Source organism: Lissotriton vulgaris, chromosome 1_1, assembly GCF_964263255.1.
Source record: "Lissotriton vulgaris chromosome 1_1, aLisVul1.2, whole genome shotgun sequence".
Taxonomy (NCBI): Eukaryota; Metazoa; Chordata; class Amphibia; order Caudata; family Salamandridae; genus Lissotriton; species Lissotriton vulgaris.
In genome coordinates, this window is record NC_141685.1 from 1,291,785,182 (window position 1) to 1,291,808,263 (window position 23,082).

The 23,082-nt window shown below is 43.4% G+C and overlaps 1 protein-coding gene across 1 annotated transcript in view; it reads right to left on the reverse strand.

The window, feature by feature from the left end:
* The window catches only part of TARBP2 (TARBP2 subunit of RISC loading complex), a 57,573-nt gene that overhangs the window by 13,815 nt on the left and 20,676 nt on the right, over positions 1 to 23,082 (reverse strand). Inside the window, exon 3 of the mRNA XM_086965272.1 lies at positions 407 to 509. Within this exon, the coding sequence (XP_086821398.1) occupies positions 407 to 509 (103 nt within the window). The remainder of the gene's footprint in view (positions 1 to 406; positions 510 to 23,082) is intronic.

The following is a 23,082-nucleotide window of genomic DNA, read 5'->3' on the forward strand; positions in this document are numbered from 1 at the left end:
ACTTCAAAGACGTTCTAGTAAGTAGTTACCTATATTTAGAAAAAATTAAATAAGCAAAGCAATATTTAGTATGAAAATGCTCCGAGATCCTGCACATGGGTGGAATTATGACTTGAATGAGATTCCCAAGTTTGGGTACTATGATTACAGTAAAGTAGATTTCCTCTGCCTTGTCCAGTACAATCGTGGCAAGAACTTCAATAATAATTGTCAAAGGGCCCACTAGCCTCCTCGGTCCGTCCCAAGTCCTTCTTAGGTCTTGCGGCACCTAGCAGGGGCCTGCGGAGCCTCTTGTGGTACACCAGGTGCTCCTTTGATCCCCTTCAACCCCAGAGCTCACTGTCTCCCTCCCAGGACACTCTGGATCCACTTAGTGTTGCGTTGCATGTTCTCTGCAATCCCTCACCTGTTTTCCTCGTTTAATGCCTCCAGCATGCTGGACCCTTTCAGCTGTTTCAAAGCAACCTCTGCAGCCCTATGTTTTGCAGCTTTCTTGCTGGGACCCTGACCTGAAAGAGAGGATAGGCATATCATAATGTAAATAGTTGCCCTTTTTTTTCCAAATCTTTTTTATTAAGGGTTAAAGGCAAACAAAAACGATACAAAATAAACGAGAAAGAGACAGTAAACAATACACGATTGGATACAGCGGGTCTATTCAGATGATAATCTGTCTGGTTCACATCATGTGGGCAAAAAAAAATACAAAAAGAAAAAATGAATATCATGAATAGTTAAGAGATTGTGAAATAGCCAAAACCCACATTAGATACAAGTCAGCTAAATTTTCCCTACATGGCTCCATACTCTTAGCACACCAATGTGGTTTAAGCTGAGGAAAGAAGAGGATGAGAAAGGAGAAGAGAAGACAAGCATTTGCAATGCAATAGGTCTCGCAGCATTAAAGTTTGAGTTATTGGCATTGTGTATGACAATGCCAATAGCTATAACATTTGCAAATGTGACACCTATAGCATTTGTAATGCAATATGAGTTAGCCAAGAAAAGCCCTTGTTACAAAATGTTTGGATATGTGACATTTTTCAGCAACTACACGAGCTTTTTATCTTATAGGGCAACTTTGCATTAATTATCTGAGAGTGGGCTAGAGAATGAACTGTAGGAAAAATGATCACAAGAAACCCCTTTAAAATCAGGTTGTGGAAATCCTTCTCGAATTGCAGATGATGAGCTGTGAAGGGAACTTAGCATCTTTGAGTCAAAAAGGATTATGTGAACAGATGTTTCAGGAAATGTTGATAATTAATTTTAGAACATTTCCACAACCGACATTCACACTTTTAACACTGGTATAAAGGAATTAACACAATTTAGCTCAAGGCTGCATCACGCTGGGGTTCGTGTTTAGGCTAGTAGCAAAGGTGAAGTTCAAAACAACAGTACCCAGTCATGTGTTCATCTTTTGACCAAATAAGGTCAAAAGGCTGGGATAGCTTTTGACAGGAACTGGTCAAGGCAAAGGGGCGAGGAAGCCTGGGTAAGAATGTTAGAAGGATTTTTAGTGCTACAGTTAATATTAGTAGTTTGCTGTTAGAGCACTCCCAGACAGTAATAAATAGGCAATTATCCGCCCTCTGCATCCCTATTCATTCTTTGACCTTATTGTATAAAATTCAGTGCTGCGTGTGAATCATTATACCAAAAATGCTTGCATCGCCCCAGTGCTAACAAAAGACATAAGAGATTGCTCCATGTATATCAAACACCGCGAGTCCAATTGTCATCAGGTGTTTGCGTTGGGTGTCAAAAGATTGGCTTACCATGCCGGGGGACTCTGTATTGGACTAAGCCGACATTGCCACACTGGAGCCGAAAACAAACGCTTTCTCTGCTCCGTTTCAATTGTAGTCTTGGATATAACATTCCGTCAGCCTTAATTACCACGCAGGAGCGGAATAAAGTGTATAATTTCTGTTGATTCATAATTATCCTGGGATATACTACTCCGCAAGAGGCTGGTTATATATGCCTCTTCATATATTTTGTACGCGTTATTGGATCTATGTTGTGGCAAGTTTAAATTTATCTCTTCGTAAATTGGAGCAGTTGGTAATTACCCGTGACTCCCATTCTATTGATTTCCTTACTGTTTCATTGGATGCGGTTGGTTTCATGCCCTGACGAAGTTCCGTCAAGGAACGAAACTTGTTGGCTGTGTGATTTGCATGGTATAATTACAGAAATAAAGAAGTGAACTATTTGGACTAAGAAGATTGTCTTTGGTATATTTCAATGAGTGCCCCTTTCGCCTTTTGATAAAAGGGGCGAGGAAGCCTGGGTAAGAATGTTAGAAGGATTTTCAGTGCTACAGGTAATATTAGTAGTTTGCTTTTAGAGCACTCCCAGACAGTAATAAATAGGCAATTATCCGCCCTCTGCATCCCTATTCATTCTTTGACCTTATTGTATAAAATTCAGTGCTGCGTGTGAATCATTATACCAAATATGCTTGCATCGCCCCAGTGCTAACAAAAGACATAAGAGATTGCTCCATGTATATCAAACACCGCAAGTCCAATTGTCATCAGGTGCTTGCGTTGGGAGTCAAAAGATTGGCTTACAAACACACAACCTTTTTTCATGACCGCATAACCACTTTTTAAATTCACAACATTTGGTTTTGCATTTGCAAAGTGATTTTTGTATGAGTAAATCTACTCACAAAGGACGAAGGAGGGAGTGGGCTAGCCAGGGTGTGATTGACCTGTGAATTTATGCGAAACAAAGAGGAGGCAGGGTGCAGACGGGCCAGTGTTTGTATGGAAGGGGCAGGGAGAGGGGAAAGCACTCTTTCAGAAGAAGGGCCAGGGAGGACATTGTTCATACAAAGAAAGCAGGGTGCGGAGGAAGCAACGTGTGTGAAAAGGCATAGGGAGCACATATGGTACTATATGCAGAAGTGGCATGGAGTACAAGAGGAACAAGGGCAGTGTGAGCAGAGGGGATAGGGTGTAGAGGGGCATAGTATGAGCATAGAGGACAGGTTCAGAGGGGCCAGTGTGTATTTGTGTGCAGAGGCAAGCGTGCAGATGGGCAGTGTGCAAGGAGAAGGGCCAGAAGCAGAAATGGCAGTGACTATGCAGGATGCACAGGTAGTAAAGAGGGCAGTGTGCGAGTATAAGGGACAAAAATAGAGGTCTGCCTATGAGCAGAGAGAGCAGAGTCTGAACTGAAATATGAAACGTTGCTTTGCAATGCAATTAACTACATCACCCAGCCATACCATGGATGACATTGTACATCTTTCACGAGTAGATATGACACCCACATCCCATTCTATGTGCAATTCTTTCACATTGACATTCAAAACTGGGTCATCTGACCCCGCCGCCTTTAATAATTTTGTGAACTTGGCACTAGTGTTGAAAACCCCACCTTGCTGCAAATATTAGAGGATCTCAGGAAGTGCACTAAGATCACTGGAAAGAAGAACCCAAGCCAGATGGTGTAAAAGCTGCTGAATAGGCAATAACAAGACCATTGGGAAGAACCAAGAGGAGCAACAAGAGAGGGGTGTGCACAATCCAAACAATGCCATTTCACATGGCTCCAATGTTCCTTCTAGTGTACGATGCGCAGGCCTGGCTCCCACTGCTGGGTTGCCACCTTTCGTTTAAATGCAAAGCCAGGGACTACCATAAAACACACAACCTTAAACTCAGGAGCCCTGGCCCTGCTACAATATGACAAATGTCTTGTGGATGTTTTATGCCTTCCATTCATCTACCACTATCGTGCTGAAAATTATAAAACCATTTGGCCCAACAGCTGTAATTTGCTATATTGAGTTTTTCTCTGGTGGAAAGAAAGAGGTGCATTGTAGAACGGTCAATATTTCCGACCTAGTCAATGCAAGTTATCGCAAAGGATGCCTTACATTTGGTTTCTGTGGCCAAGCTACAAAAACCACACAAGCAAACAATATAAAAAGTTGAAAAAGCAAGAAAAACGGGAAGTGGGCTGACAGAAGGAAAGGAATGTTGGGTGAGTTGTGGGGGAAAATTAATTTGCATCGGCTTTCCATTTCATAGATTCAAATCATAAAATACACAAAACCGGAGCACCGTACACACCGGAATCCCGCCGCGGCCGCCCCGGAAGTCAGGCACGGTCGCCTGTGACGGGGGCGGGGCCACGTCCAGACCGGAAGAGGAGGCAGGCGGAGTCAATGCGTCTCGCGGCCCGGGGCTCCTGTGAGCGGTGTAGAGCCCCGGGGCCGCGCTAGCAGGAGGTTGGGCGCCGCGTGCTGAGAGCAGAGTCCCGGCCAGGTAAGTTCCAAAAGGCTGGGGGGGCTTGGTGCACTTGAGTGTGTGTGTGTGCGCGCGTGTGCGTGTATGCTCGTGTGTGTATGTATGTGTGCGACGGTGACGGAGGGGGGGGGCCTCGGTGCACGTGTGTGTGTGTGCGCGCGTGTGTGTGAGGGGGGGTGTTTCTGTATGTATGTGCGTGCGTGGGCGCTTGTGTGTGTGTATGCGCATGCGTGTGTGGTGCTTGAGCTTCCCAGGAGACAGCGCCTGGCCACAGCGCGCGTTCCCGTTTAAAAATCGGCTCCAAGGATGCGCGCGGCCGGCACTGTCTCCTGGGAAGCACACTCGCTAACAATAGATCTCTAGCGAGACACAGCGCTGACGCGCTGTGTTTTCGCTACGAGACCTAAAAAAGATTAAACAATACAGAATGCAGCAGCAGCATAACAGAACATCATATACTTTTCTATAACAGCATCTATGTTGTCCAAGTCATGCAATCCATTGCTATACAATTAGTAGACCAAAACAGGGTGTAAAACAGTGGATGGTATCCCATACTGGCCTAAGGCGGGTCGTAGCATGTCTCCCTTGAGTCAAGTGAGCTCCAGAGTTTGGTATGAGGTTTCCGCCATGGTGACGAGTATAGGGCATCATTGTCAGCACCCCTCAGGGAGTTTAGCCATTCCTGACACATTTTGAACGATACCTCGGAGGCACTTTTCCATTTATTTAAAACTACCTTGCATGCAAGTGTGAGCATGAGATCTAAAGGAGTCTATTGTGTTCAGATGGCAACCTCGGGTCAATTGCTCTCAGTAGGACATATGCAAATTCTTTGGGAGGTCTAAATTGAAATATTCGTTGAATACAGTTAAAGATTCTATCCCAAAACTGCTGGAGCTTCGGGCAATAGAAAAACATGTGGGCCAGGTTGCAATCGTGAGAGTTGCAGTTCCAGCATAAAGGGTTGTCACGGAGCTTAAGTCTAAAATGTTTTTCGGGTGTCCAAAAACGTCCTATTAATCAGCATGAATTTTGTTTGGGAGAGCAACGGGGATATTTTGCTGGAGAAGGGAGTGAGGTGAAGCCTATCCCATTCAAACTGTATAGTAGAAGAGTTGGTTTCGTTCTCCCAATCTAGTTCGCACTTCCTATGGGTTTTCTGAGGCATGGGGGAGAGAATTTTGTAGATTTTTAATACCATGTGGCCTAAGGACGAGAGTTGACGTAGTTTGCTACGTAGCGTGGGTTCCTGTGGTAAGATGGCTCTGGCAGAGAAAAGGGCTTTGAGACGCAGAAATGTATAGAAGTCAAGTGGTTGGAGGTCAAATCGTGCCTGCAGGGCGACAAAGGCTAGAGGAGAAGGATATATAACGAGCTCAGCTCGTCATGAGGTACAGTGGAGCTGTGCTCATGACGAGCTCGTCATGACCACACTGTTTTACATTGAGTCCCAGCACAGCAGAGGAATATGTGCAGCATCCATGTGGTTAAGGAGTGCTCGCTTAGTATTAAGGAAGACATATTTGGAATGAGGAAATGCTTTGGCATCCATGGACATAATGGCAGAGAGCGGTAGATTATTAAGAATAGCCTTCTCAACTTGGGTTCAGATCGGGGTGTAATCTTGTAGTGATAGGAACCAGTTCGCCCCTTGCTTGCACAAGTAGGCTGTCTGATAGCATCCGAAATTTGGAAGTCCAATCCCCCCTTTGTCTTTTGGTAGCTGGAGTTTCCGTAGACAGATTTCGGTTTCTTCCCTTGCCACAGAAATTTGTTAAAAAGCTTGTATGTCTTGTTGAGGAACTCATCAGAGAGTAGTATAGGTAGCATACTTATCAAGTAATTGATGAGGGGCGTAATCATCATTTTTAAGGTTTCCACTCTCCCCCACCAAGACAAGAATTTTGGAGACCAACCATCCAGGAGGGAGGAGATTTTTTTGTAGAGGGAAAGCTCATTTAGCTTCAGAGTGCTAATTAAATCCTTTTCGAATTCAATTCCTAGATACTTGAAGCTCTTCGGTTGCTAGCATAATCCCGAGTCCCCTAACACACTCTTATCTCCTATGTTATTTAGTAATTTAACCTCTGTCTTGTCCTTATTAAGTTTTTACCTTGAGACCTCAGCAAATTCCGCAATGGAGGACATCAGTGCCGGGATAGCTAGGTCTGCGTTTTCCGAGACTACCAAGACATCATCAGCATAAGCCGAAATCTTCACCGTGAGGTCACCAAAACAGATACCCCTAATTAGCTCGTTATTTCGAAGTGAGTAAATAAATTGTTCAATTGCCAGTAGAAAAAGGGAAGGAGAAAGGGGGCAACCCTGTCTCGTCCCTTGTTTCAATTAGAACGGGTCTGACACATCCTCCCGCTCTCACCCTCGCCGACGGGTTAGCGTATAATGCCATTACCATACGAATATAGTTGGTCCCCAAGTTGAATTTCTGCAAAGTGGCTTCTAGTTAGGCCCAGTCGACCTTGTCAGAGGCCTTTTTTGGCGTCTAATGTTACCGCCACTGTGGGGGATGAAGTGAGTTTTGCTATTTCTATTATGTGAGCTAATGTTCTAGTATTATCACTGGATAATCTGTTTTTGAGGAACCCTACTTGGGATGAATGTATAAGCTGCAGTATAACCTTTTGCATTCTTTTGGCCAGAATCATGGCGTAGCTATTACAATCAAGGTTGATTAAAGATATCGGCCTGTAATTCTTCGGGGACGTCGGATCTTTCCCTTCTTTAGGGAGAACCGCAATAATTTCTTCAGCTGGCGTGCCTTGCACTTGCCCACAGGAGCTAAAGTGCTCATACAAGTCCTTAAGAGGCTCTGTCAATGAAGGGGAGAAGTTCTTATAGAACGAGGCGCTGAAACCGTCAGGACCCGGCGCTTTTCCGGTTTTAAGAGATTTAATGGCTTGGATAATGTCTTCAGAGGATATGGGCTTATTGAGCTCGACCTGGTCTTCCGTAGAGAGAGAAGGAAGCTTACAATTGTCTAAATAGGTCTTCACTTTAGAGCCACTTATCTCTAGGTTTTTGCTATATAGCTCACTATAGAAGTCCTTAAATATGTCCGCTATTTTGTTAGGGTCTGAGTGAGGGGTACCTAGCTTGTCAATTATGTTTTTGATGACCGTCTTCTGTATTTTGAATTTCAGGTAAGAGGCAAGACTCTTACCCGCTTTATTCGCGTGACAGAGCTTGAGGTTCTTGTGGTGTTGGAGCCTCAACCCCGCCCTTTCGCTGATTATTTTATTATAGTCGTATTTTTTGTACATCAGCTCATTTAGTATCATGGGGTCCTTAAGAGCTATGTGCTTTGTCTCCAGCCCTGAGATTTCTTTTTCCAATTGCTCTAAAGTGATATTGGCATCCTTATTCATGACCGTACGAATTTTGATTAATACTCCCCTCAATGTTGTTTTAAGTGCCTCCCATCTTGTCAGATCTGTTAGGTCACCCTTTTTGTTGTGGGAAAGATATTCACTGATCGCTGATTCTATGGTCAGCCTATGCGCATCCTTTTTCAAAACCGCATCATTGAATCTCCATAGGGAGGGTCTCTTGACCACGTTGTTCAATGCCAGAGTCATCGTGATGCATGAATGGTCGGAGATTACCCGTGCCTCAATGGAAGGGTCTACAATATTGGCAATGGAGTGGCCAAAAGTGATAAAATAGTCTATGCGTGAGTAAGAATCGTGGGGTGGGGAGTAAAAGGTATAATCTCTCCCAGACGGGTTTAACAGCCTCCATGAGTCAAATAAGTTGAAGCGGGAGCAGAGATTGAGTAGTGCTTTGTGCGAATTGTTTGGTCGAAAGGAGCAACGGGAATCCCTATCTAACAGCGGGTTAATGGGGAGATGGAGGTCACCCCCAAGGATATGTGTTACAGTGTCTGGTATTGTTTCGATATGGGTACAGAGTTCCTTCCAAACCCCAGGATAATCTTTATTAGGGGCATAGACGTTAGTAACGTAAAACTCTATATTGTCCTTGGACAATTTCGTGGAGACCCACCTGCCTTTTGTATCGGCTGTGCACTGAAGGACATCAATATTGGCTTTCTTCACAATTAAAGTAAGAACCCCGTTCTTTTTTCCTAAAGCATCCGACCCAATTTCCTCGCTGTACCATTTGTTTTTCATAGCGTTGAATTTGGGCGAATCGATTTTAGTTTCCTGCAGTAGTATAATGTCACCCTCTTGTTTATGTAGATAATCTAAAATTTTCCTTTTTTTGATTGGGTGAGTGATACCCTTCACATTGAGCGACACTATCTTTAAGGCTTGTTTAGTCAGGGTCATTGGAAGGGAGGGGATAGTGTGTTACTCTTTTGATGAAACAGAGTGTACGGAACAACATGTGTAATTCGTAGGCAGGACTAGCATACCCTAGATTGGACAGGCTACTAAGAATGAGTGCATACTGGACATTGTCATGAATTCTGAGTTGTAAAAAATTGCTGCTTAGGTACTTGGATAGACGACGTGTTAAAAGCAGAAACAGAGAAAATAATAAATAGCAGTGAAAACAAGAAACTCCCCCCCCCCCCCCGATCCACCCACATCCCACACCCACCCGCCCCACCCCAAAAGTACACTGAGGACACGACGACCAAGGAAGAGCCGCCACACCAGGTTTCCTCCCTGTGGCATAAGCGGTGTCATTGTTTGCTTCCAAACTGAAGTGAAGCATGGTATACGAACATCATGAAAACATCAAAAACATGGATTAGAGTCATCATTCTAAGTAATTGTACATTACTAGCGAATTGGTCACATTTGTGCCGCCTAGAAAAAACATAATAAAGCAGTCGTTATAACAGTACATCTGTACTACACTGGCGTATGAAGGTATGAAAAAAAAGCTAGTATGCATTCACAATTGACTCCGGTGTAAAATGAGTGGTAAGACTTGTTTTAGCTTAACCAAAGGAGCCTTAACGCTGACTTAGTATAACAATGGCCGTTATTAGAACATTATGGCCAACATGAGAAAATTTAGTTTTGTGAGCATAAACTCTTAACATTACAACAAGCGCAACATGTGCACCAGGTAGGTCGAAGCCGGGTGAAAGACTCAGGAGTAACATCCCCTGTCGTGGGATCAATTGGATAAATATTGATCAACCGTGTTGGATACCCACATAGAGATCAGACCACCCCCTAGATTAATAGACCCGGGCAGACACGTGCAATTCAGCTGGATACGGTACAGGTATAGATCAGCAACCAAGTCCCTCATGTATATAAAGTGTAGGTTGCATCACAGCTTCTTTGAACACTTAAGCAGTACATTAATAAGGAAAGTAGCGTCCTACCACACCGCTGACCACATCTGTAACCTCAGGCGATGCGAATGATCAGGTAATAGTTCAGTGACCAAGACCTTAATGTACCTACAAAGTAATTAACATCACAACCTGAGGCGATGATAAAGATCAAGCCAGTAAGTTATCTGCTGACATCAGAAGTAGTCGGCTTAGCTGTTTCCATAGCTGCTTCGTCAGGACCATACAGGAATTTCTTCAGATGCGAAGGATCAGTAAATATCTGCGGCACCCCTTGGACTGTCACCCGGAATCGTGCAGGACCCACAAATCCATATTGGTAGCTGAGCGACTGAAGACGCAGGCGTAGGCCTAGGACGTTTTTCCTCAGGGTGAGAGTTTCTTTGCAATAGTCCTGAGATATGTATACCTTGTTGGTCTTCCATAATATGTGGTTGTGCTTGGGCATGAACGCTAAAATTTGCTCCACATGCTGATACCTAAGAGGTTTGCATACTATCGGGCTCGGGCCCCTATGACCAGGTAAGATACGAGCCAAGACTGTGGGCTCTGTCGAATTCCAATGGAGTAGTAAAGGAAAGATTGGTGGCCTGCTGGAACCAGGATTCCAGGAAGGGTATACACGATCCATCTTTGTCCTCCGACCCTTCCGGAATACCAAAAATTCGTAAATTTCCTCTGCGGTTTCTGTCTTCCAACTCAGAGATGCGTCGTGACATGGATGTTGTAGAGATTGAGAGTTCCCTAAGGGACTTAGTTACCTTCACCTCCAAATCTTCGAGCTGGCTGATTCTACATTCAGTTTCCGAGAGCCTGGCATTAGTATCTTTAATGTCCTGTCGTACCGCCGCGATTTCTTCCCTCGTAGATTTTGTAATTTCATGGACTTCGGCGAGTTTGAGGAGAATCGTGTCCAGCGTCGCAATAATATCCCTTGAGCCCTTGGTCGGTGAGACTGGATTCGGTGGTTCAGCTTTCAGCCTTTTCAGATTCTTTGTCTCCTTTTCTCCCATGTTGAAATTGAATGGATGGCTGGATCCGCTATTTAACAGCCTGAACTGGTTGTGTGATCTGTGGATAGTTATAGTCCTGGAGGAGGTAAGGTATTTCGGGAGATCTGAGCCAGGTTACTACTTAGTGGGCCAATAATGACCTTGATGGATGCAGCATGGGAAAGGCAGCTCACCCAGATGCCGGCGTAACCAAAGAGCTAGATATACAGAATCAGCACCAAAGGTAGAAAGGTCCAGGTATCTTCAAGCACTTCCATGCAATTCCACGCATTTTCAAGTTCGTCCCATTATTTCCAATGGGGATGTCACAAGTGTCGGCCATTTTAGGGTCAGGCAAGAACAGATAAAGCTATCCTCGTCGACAAGATCAGTAAAGCACCAATTGCCATGCACAGACTGGGTCACAGTAACAGCGCAGACCTTGCCAGTACATTCCCAGGTGAGATGATGGTATGGTTTCACTCTTTGTTAACTAATTAAATATTTACTCGCGTGGCAAGCGAAATGCAAACAAGCAGGCATCCCAATGCAGAAGGTAAGTTCAGAACCTTCTCAATCCCAGTTTTCGTAGGGGCAGATATCCGTCTAACGTGATCTGTCCTGCAATTACCAGGCCACTTGGGTTGATAAGCGTGGGGTTGGGCCGGTAAGGAGACGGATGGCTGCCATTTTAAGTCGTTACGCGCCGTACCTTGATTTTGGGAGATGGCACATAAGGTAGCGTTTAAACTTCAAGCATGTGTTTCATGGTGCATAAACTGCAGTCGCTGGTTGGGATGGTATGCAGTTATGGCGGGTAGATCCCGTGATGAGTTGCGAGGTAGCCTCTTGCATCAGGCTGATCGAAGTGCCGAGTAGGGGCCGCCGGTATAGCCACCCGGCCGGGAGCAGGACAGACCCTCTTGTAATGGAGTTCAGGCAGGCTCTCCAGGGGTCCGAACAGCACCGCTAGCTTCGTTGTTGGTTCCGATGCCTCACCTCACCATCTGAGCGTGTGAATAATGGCTGGAGTGCACAGCTTTTCAGAGGAGATTCCGGCGCCACAGGAGGAGAAGAGGGTTCAGCCAGCCATCTTCTCTGGCGTCCAAGCCACTCCCCCCAATAGTTGCCCTTTCTTTCTACAAAAGAGACAGCAGAGACTTATTAGAACAACAACCTTTCTAAAGAACAGGTAAGAGTGGGTTGTTCCGCATACCAGTGACGCACTTCAATCCCTCTAACAGAGTAGATAGCATAAAAGGAAGAATGGGACATTCTGCAAACCTCCCACGTGCCCTAATCGCATGTGTGGCACTTTGTCAGCCATTAACTCAGTCAGTGACACTTTCTACAGCAGCACTTTGCACAGTGACACTTTCTACAGCAGCACTTTGCACAGTGGAGCCTTTTGGCCTATGCTTCTGAAACTGCAAGCCCCAGAATACACTTTTACGCTGCATAAAAAAAGACAGGGGTGGCTGAAAAGGTCACATTACCAGACCCCTTGGCTACTCTACCTGTAAAGTGGGTAGCAAAACAAAATATTTTTGTGCTTACTGTTATAGCAACACATCAGTTTTTTTTTGGTCACGGCAACTGTCTTTTGTTGCTGTGAATATATTTTTTACTATTTCAAATTTAAATTTTGCATTCAACAATACATAAACCACAAGATATCCAAAATATATAAAATTACAAAAACCTGACAAATAAAATCTCCAACCATCCTACAGAAGAAACGCTAATCAGACAAAGCAGGTAGAAAACCTCCCACAGAGGTCAATTGATCTAAAATTTGCAAAGAGGCCTCAAAACACAAACTCATTCATTCCTTTCTCAATCAAAACTATTCTTGAATCTCATTTTTCTGGACCCCTGACAGATTAGTAAAGCTCAAGGTAACAAAAGCAACCCTCTGCTTGAACAGTAAAGCTGGTAAGGGCATTGAGTTGGGTAACAATAAACATCTGTTATTCAGCGCTAAAATACCCTTGGGTGAATGTGCACTTTACAAACACTTGTTATGTTAATAGTGATCATATGTTGTAGGGGCTTGTTAAGCCTTACTGGGTTCAAACTACACCTGCCTTAATAGCATATTCAAAGCCCATATAGTAATGGATTTCCCAACTGTTTGTTTAATTCATTTACAGCGTCTTTACCTCTATTTCTAAACACAGATGAATGACATTTATTTGACTTGCTACTTATGGTTCAGACCAAACTAACCCGTATTAAATGGAAATATACTAATAATTTATTCTGCCACACATGGGTGGCATGGGTGTTGTAGCACCCACATAACCCTCATGAACCACCTAGACAGTATGGAAGACAGTCTGAAATGCGAAACTTTTTGATGCTTTCATGCACAATGCCAATAGGTAGTAGCTCAAAAAACATTCCTTCCCTTCCTCTCTCGCACACCTCCCAGTTCCACCTTTGTCTCCAACAAGATACTTATACAATGTGGTCAAACTTTACACTGTCATATGATCCCTGCATCACAATTGTCTTAAATACAGATACATAGCCTGCCTAAATCTTGTCCCATTTATATATCTGTCCACAATTCTGGTACTATCACAGCTATGACAAAATATTTGTTGACTCCAGGTATGTTCAATGCACAAAATAGAAGATTTGGGGCGGTAAACATATGTCTTACCATTTTCCCCGCCTCTCATTGGCTGCAAGATTACAGTAATTTAGCCATTTTGTAACGTTTAATCAGGGATTAATCAGGGATATGTGTATTCCAACCAATTATGCTTTACCTGCTTCCATATACCATGTAACTTGTACCTGTTTTTCCCTCATTTCTGTAGAACTTCATAAAAATGCTTTATATCTATTTTTTTAAGTATTACATGAACTTTCACTTTCCCTGTTGTCCACTAGTATTCCACTCTTTCTGAATTCAATTTTATACGCTAAAGACCAGTGAAGAAAAGTGTTCTCCTGCGACACTTATTGTCTCTACACCCTGTGGTTAGCCACTTTCTATTCTGAAGCAGAATGCAGATTGGTGCAATAAAAAAAGCTCTGACGAAACCGATTCTTGACTTGGATGTGGAAAGCTGATGTGTGCAGAGCATATAGACCTTTTTTAGGGCTCGCCTGCTGTGCGCATGCGCATAGCTGGCGAAGCTCTATAGGGGCTTAAATAGCGTTTAACCAAGCACGATTCCACTGGCCGTTCCACGTAGTGCATGTGCTTTTTAGGTCATTGCGCAAGCGCAAGCCCTAAAAAGCGCGTGCACAATGCCACCAGCCGCCTGCCTCGCATTACCACATCAAAGGCAGCCCAGCCCCCATCCCACAAGCTTATCAGCGTGCGCTCATTCCCTAACTGTTCACGGCCGGCCGGCCGTACTTTCAGTTTCACGACCGCCGGCCGTGTCTCCTTCCTTGTTCACTTTCCTTTCTACACTAACCTGTGACATTTTGATGTAGGAGCTTGTAGCACTGCTCAACATCATTTCGTGTCTTTATTTTTTAGACATCCGGTAATCTGACTCCTTTTTATTGCGACCGGAGAGTCACAGTTTTTACCTTGATTAAGCATTCCCTGCTCCGTGAAAAGTAGAAGTCTGTTTCACGTGCGCTTTAAGGTAAACGAGGTTTCATCTTTTGTACGCCTATGAAAGTGAAGCCTGTAACACTGCCCAACACTACACTACCTCTCATCTTTTTTCCTAGCTCCTAGATTACAGGCAATTTAACTCTTCTCTATCCAGTACGGAGAGCTTTGAACATCCAACCCATTTCTGCTCCGCTAAATAGAAACAGCTGTTCAATACGCACCTGCAGGTAAAACAATTTATCGCTTTGCTAGTTCATGCCAGCGAGGATACGTGTATTATTCCGATAGTTAGGAAGGTAGTCCTCATGCTCTTTCATAGAAATGTGGACAGACTCAGGCTATTAAAACAAGCTAGTTAGCACTCGTGCAATATGTGTATAAAAATATAAAAGTTTTTTAACAGCATACGCACAACAGGCAGAGTCTAAAATGTTGAATATCGAATTATTTTTTACATATACTTTCAAGAAATAGCACATATATTTCTGCATATGATAATTTCATCAATTAGCTTTTGATTTATAACAACCTTTGAATTTACAGATAAAGTAGGCTTGTTTTCAGATCTTGACCGGATTCACATCAATTAATCTTTTTTCCGGCATTTGAAAATATTATATATGGTAAGCATTGACATTTTACATCTTTGGTTAGTTAAATAACAACTTTAATAACCACAGCATCTCCTATACATAGGTAAATAAAAACTTCGTCTCTTGCCCTTTAGCTTTCTCAGGGTTGATATTTAAAGTACAACCAAATAGGTAAGAACATATTTCTTGATTAACTGAACAAATATGTAAGCAAACTGGTATTTGAAGATACACCAGCTTTTTTAGCCCCTTTTTAGGTCTCGCCTTCACAAAAGAGGCAAATGAAAGGAAACCCTCACCCCCCCTCACAACCCTCTCACCCTTACTCAGCCTCACACACCCTCACCCTCACACATCCTCACCCACCCACTCATCCTCACCCCCACACCCTCACTCACCCTCACACCCTCACCCCCCTCACAACCCTCTCACTCTCACTCAGCCTTACACCCTCACACACCCTCACCCTCGCACCCTCTCACCATCACCCCCCTCACCTTTACCCTCACACACCCTTACCCTCAGTCATCCTCACACCCCCTCAAACCCCCTAACCCACACCCTCACTCACCCTCACACACCCTCACACCCCTCACTCACCCTCACACCCCTCACCCTCACACCCCACACCCTCACACCACTCAGTGCTACAACACATATTGTTTTACAATAGGTGTCACATTTGCAAAAGATAAAACTATTGGCATTGTAAATAACAAAGCTATTAATTTCGCTATTTCAAAACAAGCACATAAATAAAAAATGTGTCCTTTACAATACCAATAGCTCAAACTTTCCTAATGCGAGACCTATTGCATTGCTGTGCTTCTCTCCCCTGCTGCACTCTTCTTCTCTCTAGAGATGTGGCCTAACTACCAGAGCTGCCATCTAAGTCACTTAAATACAAAACATGTTGCATTCCAAATGCTATAGGTGTCACATTCGCGAAAGTTATAACTATTGGCGTTGTAAATGACAAAGCTATCAATTTAGCTATTTTAAAAACCAACAAATAAATAAAATATTTGTCATTTACAAGACCAATAGCTCCAACTATTCTAATGCGAGACCTATTGCATTTCCAATGCTTGTTTGTAAAAGGTAACAGTTAGCAAAGGGTGGTGTAATAGAGTATGTGTGCATAGCATAGAAGGGATGAAAACAAGCCATGTTAATAGTGGTGCCCAAAAATACTTTATAATTTTTTAGAACAGGTCTATATCACAGTTCTTCAAACTCTGGGGCGCGCTCCCTAGGGGGCGTGGATGGGTCTCCAGGGGGCTCAAAGGCCTCTGCAAGCACATGTAAATGAAGATGTCTGGAAGGGCAGCGATGTTTATTTGCTGCATTTCCAGGCTTTCTTAATTTACTCCGAAGCTCTCAGAGTGCCGTGGGGCCAGAGGGTGTGCTGCTGGGGGCTTGGAGGGCAGTGTTGAGAGTCTTATTAAGACTCCAGCACAACCGAGTTTTTCACAGGTCTTTAAAGACCATTTGCATACCTTCAGAAACTGCTAACCAAAGTTTCGTTTTTTTTTCTTTTCCCAGTACCCCCTGGGCCCCGACTTTGCCTATTCCTTACATTTGTATTTCAAATTTACTTCTGTAGTGTGAAAATGCATTTCATGAAAAGGAATACAAAAAAGGGTTGCAATAGAAAAAATCCCAGCCATGTTTTAAAGAGCCTGCAAAGACCTTGCTTTGACACTAAATAGGGTTTAAATAAAAAAGTATGTATTCATTTGTAATGTGACTTTCTGCTGTTCCTTTTATTTTAAGTCATGAATCATTCAGGCAGCCCTGGAAGACATTTAAAAGTGCTTTATATTTACTTTTCGAAGTACGCACAGATAAGTGCTAAAAATAGGTTTTTAGGTGACTGTATGTTTTTGTACCGTCTGCAACATCAAAATAATAAGCTGGCAACCCTAATCATAAGACTGGAAGTTTGTTGCAGGATCAGCACATTATTTATTTCACCCTCAATTCCCTGATTAATTCCATAATAGCAACAGTTTAAAATATCTGAAACCCTACGCCCCGTCAGTAACATGCTGCTAAACTTCAAGTGTCTGGGAATTCACCCTGCATTCAGACAACTCATTCCTCATTCTTCACTTTTACGCCCACCCTGCACTCACAGCGCATAGTTATGGCTTTCCTGCATTTGCCACATAATCCATTGTCTGCTGCATAATTTGCAGATTAAAAAATGCAGCAACACGTTACCTCACAGTGGAAGGCCCTTTCCAAAGGTTGACTGCTCACCTTTCTGTTGCTTATTGCTATATGTGGGTGTTAATGTGGTACTTATGAGGGACAATAAAGGCCAGAACAATGTTAACAAGTGTAAAAATAGCAAAATAGTGCGGAAATTCTATCACAAAATATGCAGCATAATTCGCCTTTGCTTGCTGCAGAATTTAGTCAACCATGCTGCATAATTTGGCCTTCTCCTGCCGCATAATTCCAGTAGCCCTGTTTATAGTGCTATGTGGTCCCAGCCTGTGGCAGAAAGCACTGTGAATATGCAAGTCATTATTTTAAAACAGTATTTACATACTCTAAGCTAGGCTGCTGCAAAATGATGCAGTGATTTAGATAAAACAAATTCTTCCAAAATATACTTTTAGTAATAAGTAATCAAACTGTATCTAATGCAGACATTTTTGTAAGTGTCTCCACTTTTCCAGATCCCAGCTGATAATTCCTTTACATTACATCTTAAAAATAATAGATCTTTGCCACCATAAAGCTTTAAGCAGATCCACTGGAATTATTCAGCAGAAGAGGACAAAATTATGCGGCAGGTTTGACTAAATTATGCAGCAAGAAAACAAATTATGCGGCACAATGTGCCACATTTTGCGGTTAGCATTACTTCATTATTTTGTCATTTTAACTCACAGTAATGCTGAAAGGGGAAATATTTCACCTCATTAGTACCAGTTTAACACCCAAATACAGCAGTAAGCAACTACAAGATTACCAGTCAATCTTTGCAAAGGGCCTTCCACGGTTCCGAAACACTTTGTCAAGCTTTAAGTAACTTTTGTTCCGTTTGAGCTAAAATCAAGTATTTTGTTGTTGAAATCTGCAGAATATGTAGCAAATGCAGTAAACTGATAATTATGTGAAAATGGTGCTGCTGCAGAAACTCATAATTCCAGTGGCCCTGGCTTTAAGTGACTCAATCAATTAATGGCTGTTAAGAAGGCCGGTTTATTTTTTAACTTTCGGCACTACCACCACACACTTCGATTTCAGGCAAAGGCATCTCAAAGTCAGTATTAACCATTCAGGTGGAAGTTTTTTTGTGAAAGCGGAGCCCACGGTGTGGCAGGTAGAAAGCCAGCAGGGTTGCATTCAGATGCAGAGCCCTAATCCTCTCGATCCTTGGGGCCTCACAGAAATGGTCCAGGAGACAGAGGAAAGGAGCGAGATTCATAGATATTGCCAAAGAGAAGGCCCAGAATAGGAAGCACTGTATGCAGACTAATTTCTATGTTACAAATGGCCAGAGACCGCTTCATCAGAGTCATACCACAAAGAAGGGAACAATATAAATGTTTTTGTTTTTTTAAAAAGGGACATTTATTAGTGAAGCTGGTACTGCTGCCAAGTGTGTAAGTGCATTACGTTTGAGAATAGGGTCGAGGTAGTTGGAGTACTTATGAATTTTAACATAAAATCCACCACAACAGAATTTCTTGTTATGTTCATCAAAAACACATCAGGTGAATGGATTTGCCCTTATGAAGCTCGCGGTGCTCAGACCGTGGGTATGCGGTTGGGAAACACTCATGCAGGTCTAGAATATACTGGTCGATCGTAAAAAACTATGTGCAAGTCCATCTAGTGAACGGATACACCCTTAAGGAGCTAGCGATTCATAAACACATGGTGTATAGCAACGCAGCTGTGCTCGGATAAAATTACATCAACACAGTGAAGGTCTTACTACTTCAGTTTCAAGCGTGGGTGGCGGAGTGCTGTGTATGAACACCTTAAATGACATGATTTCGGCAAAACTCGGGCGTATAGAAAAGAGAGTTTACGAGCACAGTACTAGTAGCTCATGTCTTGGGACAAAAAATAACACTGCATTTTAGATAATCTTCGTCCGGCTCCTAGGGAGGAGACCGGGCCCTTACCTCGAGGTTGTCTGCCTGATGACTGTCAAGCAGATTGTACAAGCGTTCAGGATCTATAGCTGAAACGCGTGCTTGCAGGGGGCTTGTCCCAATGACGGCCAATGAAAGCCCTGGGTGGTTACCGTGGCGATCACTGCTCAAAGTTGTTAGCGAAAGTTACTCCTGAAGCAGACAATATTTGAAATGATAGAGCCTTCAATGTCTGAATGGAGCGCGGGCAAAGGGGGCATCACATGCCTAAAAAATTCCCCAGTATCTAGGGGGATTGCAACGTTGGCTAAACCATTAAGTTCCAAATATCATTGGTTACAGCGAATATAGCTGTGCCGGTAGGTAGGGATGATGGCAGGGTGTCCTGTGATATTAGTAGTACGGGCCGCAGTCTTTTACATTCGGCAAAGGTACTGCTGGGATATTGTATTAATAAACAACACAAGAAAACTGGTGGTCTAGAGAAGTGTGGCTCAGGGGTTAGAGGCGGCAGACCCGGAAGCTGAGATCGGCCCTGGACCAGGGTTCAATTCCCCGCCTCGGCGGGTCTTGGGCTCAAAAAATTCCACAGACTCGATAATTCTCGCTCCGGTGCCTTCTCAACTCATGGGTTCACACTCTGCGACTCTGGGCAATAGCTTGCTTAATCTCCACAACGGCCCCTCGCGGCGGGATGCCTGGCTTTCACCTTGTGGATACCCTGCCGGGGTTATCTCACAGGGGAATACCAGGACGGGTTCCCTAAGCAAGCGCCGGGAAACCCTTTGTGGGTAGCTGTGCGCTATATAAGCTCAAATACATTTACATTTAGAGGAAAGAGAGAGAAGTTGACACAGAACACAGGTAGAAGCAGGACGCAAAACAGATAATTTGACCGTCTGATAATTAGTGATAATAAAAGATAATGACGCAAGTGCGACTTCATGCCAGGAGAAACCCTGAGGGGGGGAGAAAATGTTAGTTAGGATTTCCATCAACTGCCCTTCGTGGCCAGTGTCATCATTTGGAAATCCAAAAGTCCCCCTGTCACCTCAGCTCTTCTGGCAACAAGCCAAACGCTGGTAGGCTAGGCGTGTTGTGACAAGGATGAAAAATGAAGGACTAAGTATCTCAAATAGTATACTGATGCAGTGCAAGGACAAAGGTGGAAGTGTGAGTGAGTTAAAAAAGATACAACAGTGGTCCAAAACACATTTATTGAAAATGCAGTAGCTATAACAACTAGGTCCTGAAGAAAGCCAGGGTCCTTTAACCCATTACGGCTGAAACTAGTAGACCATCCCCTTCGGCAGATTAATTCAATGCCGACACTGTGTTTTTTTAATAAGTCCACCAGTGGTCATCAATAAATGTGTTTTGGACCACTGTTGTATCTTTTTTAACTCACTCACACTTCCACCTTTGTCCTTGCACTGCATCAGTATACTATTTGAGATACTTAGTCCTTCATTTTTCATCCTTGTCACAACACGCCTAGCCTACCAGCGTTTGGCTAGTTGCCAGAAGAGCTGAGGTGACAGGGGGACTTTTGGATTTCCAAATGATGACACTGGCCACGAAGGGCAGTTAATGGAAATCCTAACTAAAATGTTCTCCCCCACCCCTCAGGGTTTCTCCTGGCATGAAGTCGCACTTGCGTCATTATCTTTTATTATCACTAATTATCAGACGGTCAAATGATCTATTTTATGTCCTGCTTCTACCTGTGTTCTGTGTCAACTTCTCTCTCTTTCCTCTAGACCACCAGTTTTCTTGTGTTGTTAATCGGTAGGATTGGGGATTAAAACTGGATAGATCTTTAAACGTTTTCCCTATGACCCCCTCTCTCTCCCTCTCTGGGAGTTGAGTTCTGTGTGAATATTGTATTAATACCCATTGATGCGTGCACGGTTACACATAACAGCCTAGTGTTGTTTACATAATTACCGCATGGCAAGTTAACATGGTTATTAATAGCAACGGCAACAAGATCTTTTAACAAAATAAACATGCCAGTGAGTTGTCCTGTGTTATTAATAATTTTATCCACAGTCTATTACATTAGGCAAAGGTATGACTGGGATAATGTATTGCTACACATTCCTACGTGCTCGGTTGGATATTACAACCTAATGTGGTGCACATGGTTACATCATGGCAGGTTGATAGATTTTCTTTTTAACAACGACAGCCGTCAATTTCATTGTGCATTAGGGGAAATAATGTGACAAAAAATTATTATCCATGTGATACATTGTTGAATGGAGACAGGGCAAGTTGTATCATACTCTACATGGCGGCGTAGACAGTTTTGAAAAAGTGCACATGGTCTAGTGCATAGAGTAAAAAAGTAATGTACACTAATAAACAGGCGCGCCTTACATTTGTCTTACGTAAAATGCACATAGTACAAAATCATGATGGTACCAGCGGGTACAACATAGTGTAGTAAATTCAGAATTCTAGAACATAGAGTAGTCATAGAGCACATAGCTTGTTGGAGTGGTTCTAGGTTATTGCACTGCAGATAGTGTGTGGTGTATATGTTCCTATTCTGTTTCTACACCTGCCATTTGGGCATATGTGGCGTCCATTTCATTAAGGCCATTGTTTACAGTGTCCAATAGGTGCATCCATTTGCATTCTCTCGTGTTCAGGGTGGGGCTGAGATCTCCTCTTCTTGGGCCTACAGTTACCTTTTCTAAAACAAACCATTTTAAAGATTCAGGCGTGTGGAAGTTAGTATTGAAATGCTCGACCAAAGGGGCTCCAACCGTTTGGCATCGGATGCGACTGCAGTGTTTTAGAATCCGATTCCTTTACTCTTTGGATGGTTTGTCCTATATACATTGACCCGCAGGGACAGAGAATAGCATAAATCACTCCACTGATGTTACGGTTCGTGTGTGATTTCAAATTGATGGTGTGGTTCTTGTAGATCAAGGTTTTGGTCTCTAGGCACATACCACATGCCTTGCATTTAGTACATTTGTAGTGTCCCACTATTTCTGGTAAATTCCACATTGTTTGGATCGTTGGATTGGTCGGTGTTTCAAGCATTGAGCGGACCACATGGTCTCTAATGTTCTTCGCCTTTTTAAATCCGTGCATGGGAGGTTCTGGCATATCGATGGTGTCTGAGACAAGTCCCCAGTGTTTGTTGATTGTTCTTTTTAGGTCATTACTTTTGGTACAATGCATTGTCACGCATATCATTCTGTCCTGAGTGTTCTGGCGTTCTTTAGGTACTAGCAGATTGTCCCTGTTGTTAAACCATGCCCTTTTCCTGGCCCTTTTCACAAGTCTTCTCGGGTATCCCCTCGTTATGAGACGGGAGATCAATTCATCCGATTCTCTGAAGAAGTCCTCTTTTAAGGAACAGTTCCTCCGGATCCGGAGGAACTGGCCAAAGGGTAGATTGTCACAGAGTCCTCTTGTGTGGTGACTGGAATATCTCAGCAACGTATTTCTCTCGGGTGGCTTCCTGTACAAGGTGGTGTAGAGTTGATTATCCTGTACCTTGATGCTAATGTCTAAGAAAATCGATGGTTTCTCTACTGTATTCGATAGTGAACTTGATGTCATCCGATTGCGAGTTCAGCCAGGTGAAGAAGGAAGTCAACTCTTGTTCTTCTCCGGTCCATAGGATTACTACATCGATGTATCTGCGCCATTCAGTGATGGTATTCCTGTACGGATTGGCAGGGGATAATATACAGCTCTGTTTAAAATCATCCATGAACAAGATTGCCAGATCTGGGGCAAATGCTGCTCCCATCGCCACCCCTTTGCTTTGGATTAAGAATTCTTTCTGAAAAACAAAAACGTTTTTTGTCATTGCTACTTCCAGCATTTCTATCAGAAAGTCTGAGGGTACAGTAGTGGGTTGCGGTCTTTTTTGTAGTGCTCTTGTCATTAATTCCAAGGCGGTTATCTGGTGAATGCTCGTATAGAGCGAGACAATGTCCATAGTGACTAGTATCTGTTTGCTTTTGTCAAACGGCATTCTGTCTACCAAATTAATCACTTGCATGGTATCCCTCAAGTATGTTGCGGTTGCTTCAGTCAATGGTTTTAGAAAGAGGTCTACTTATTTACACGTTGGTTCGAGGAGGGAACCGCATCCTGAGATGATGGGGCGCCCAGGTGGTTTCAATGGGTTCTTATGTACCTTAGGTAAGGTGTAGATTGTAGGGGTTCTGGGATGGTTGACATTAAGA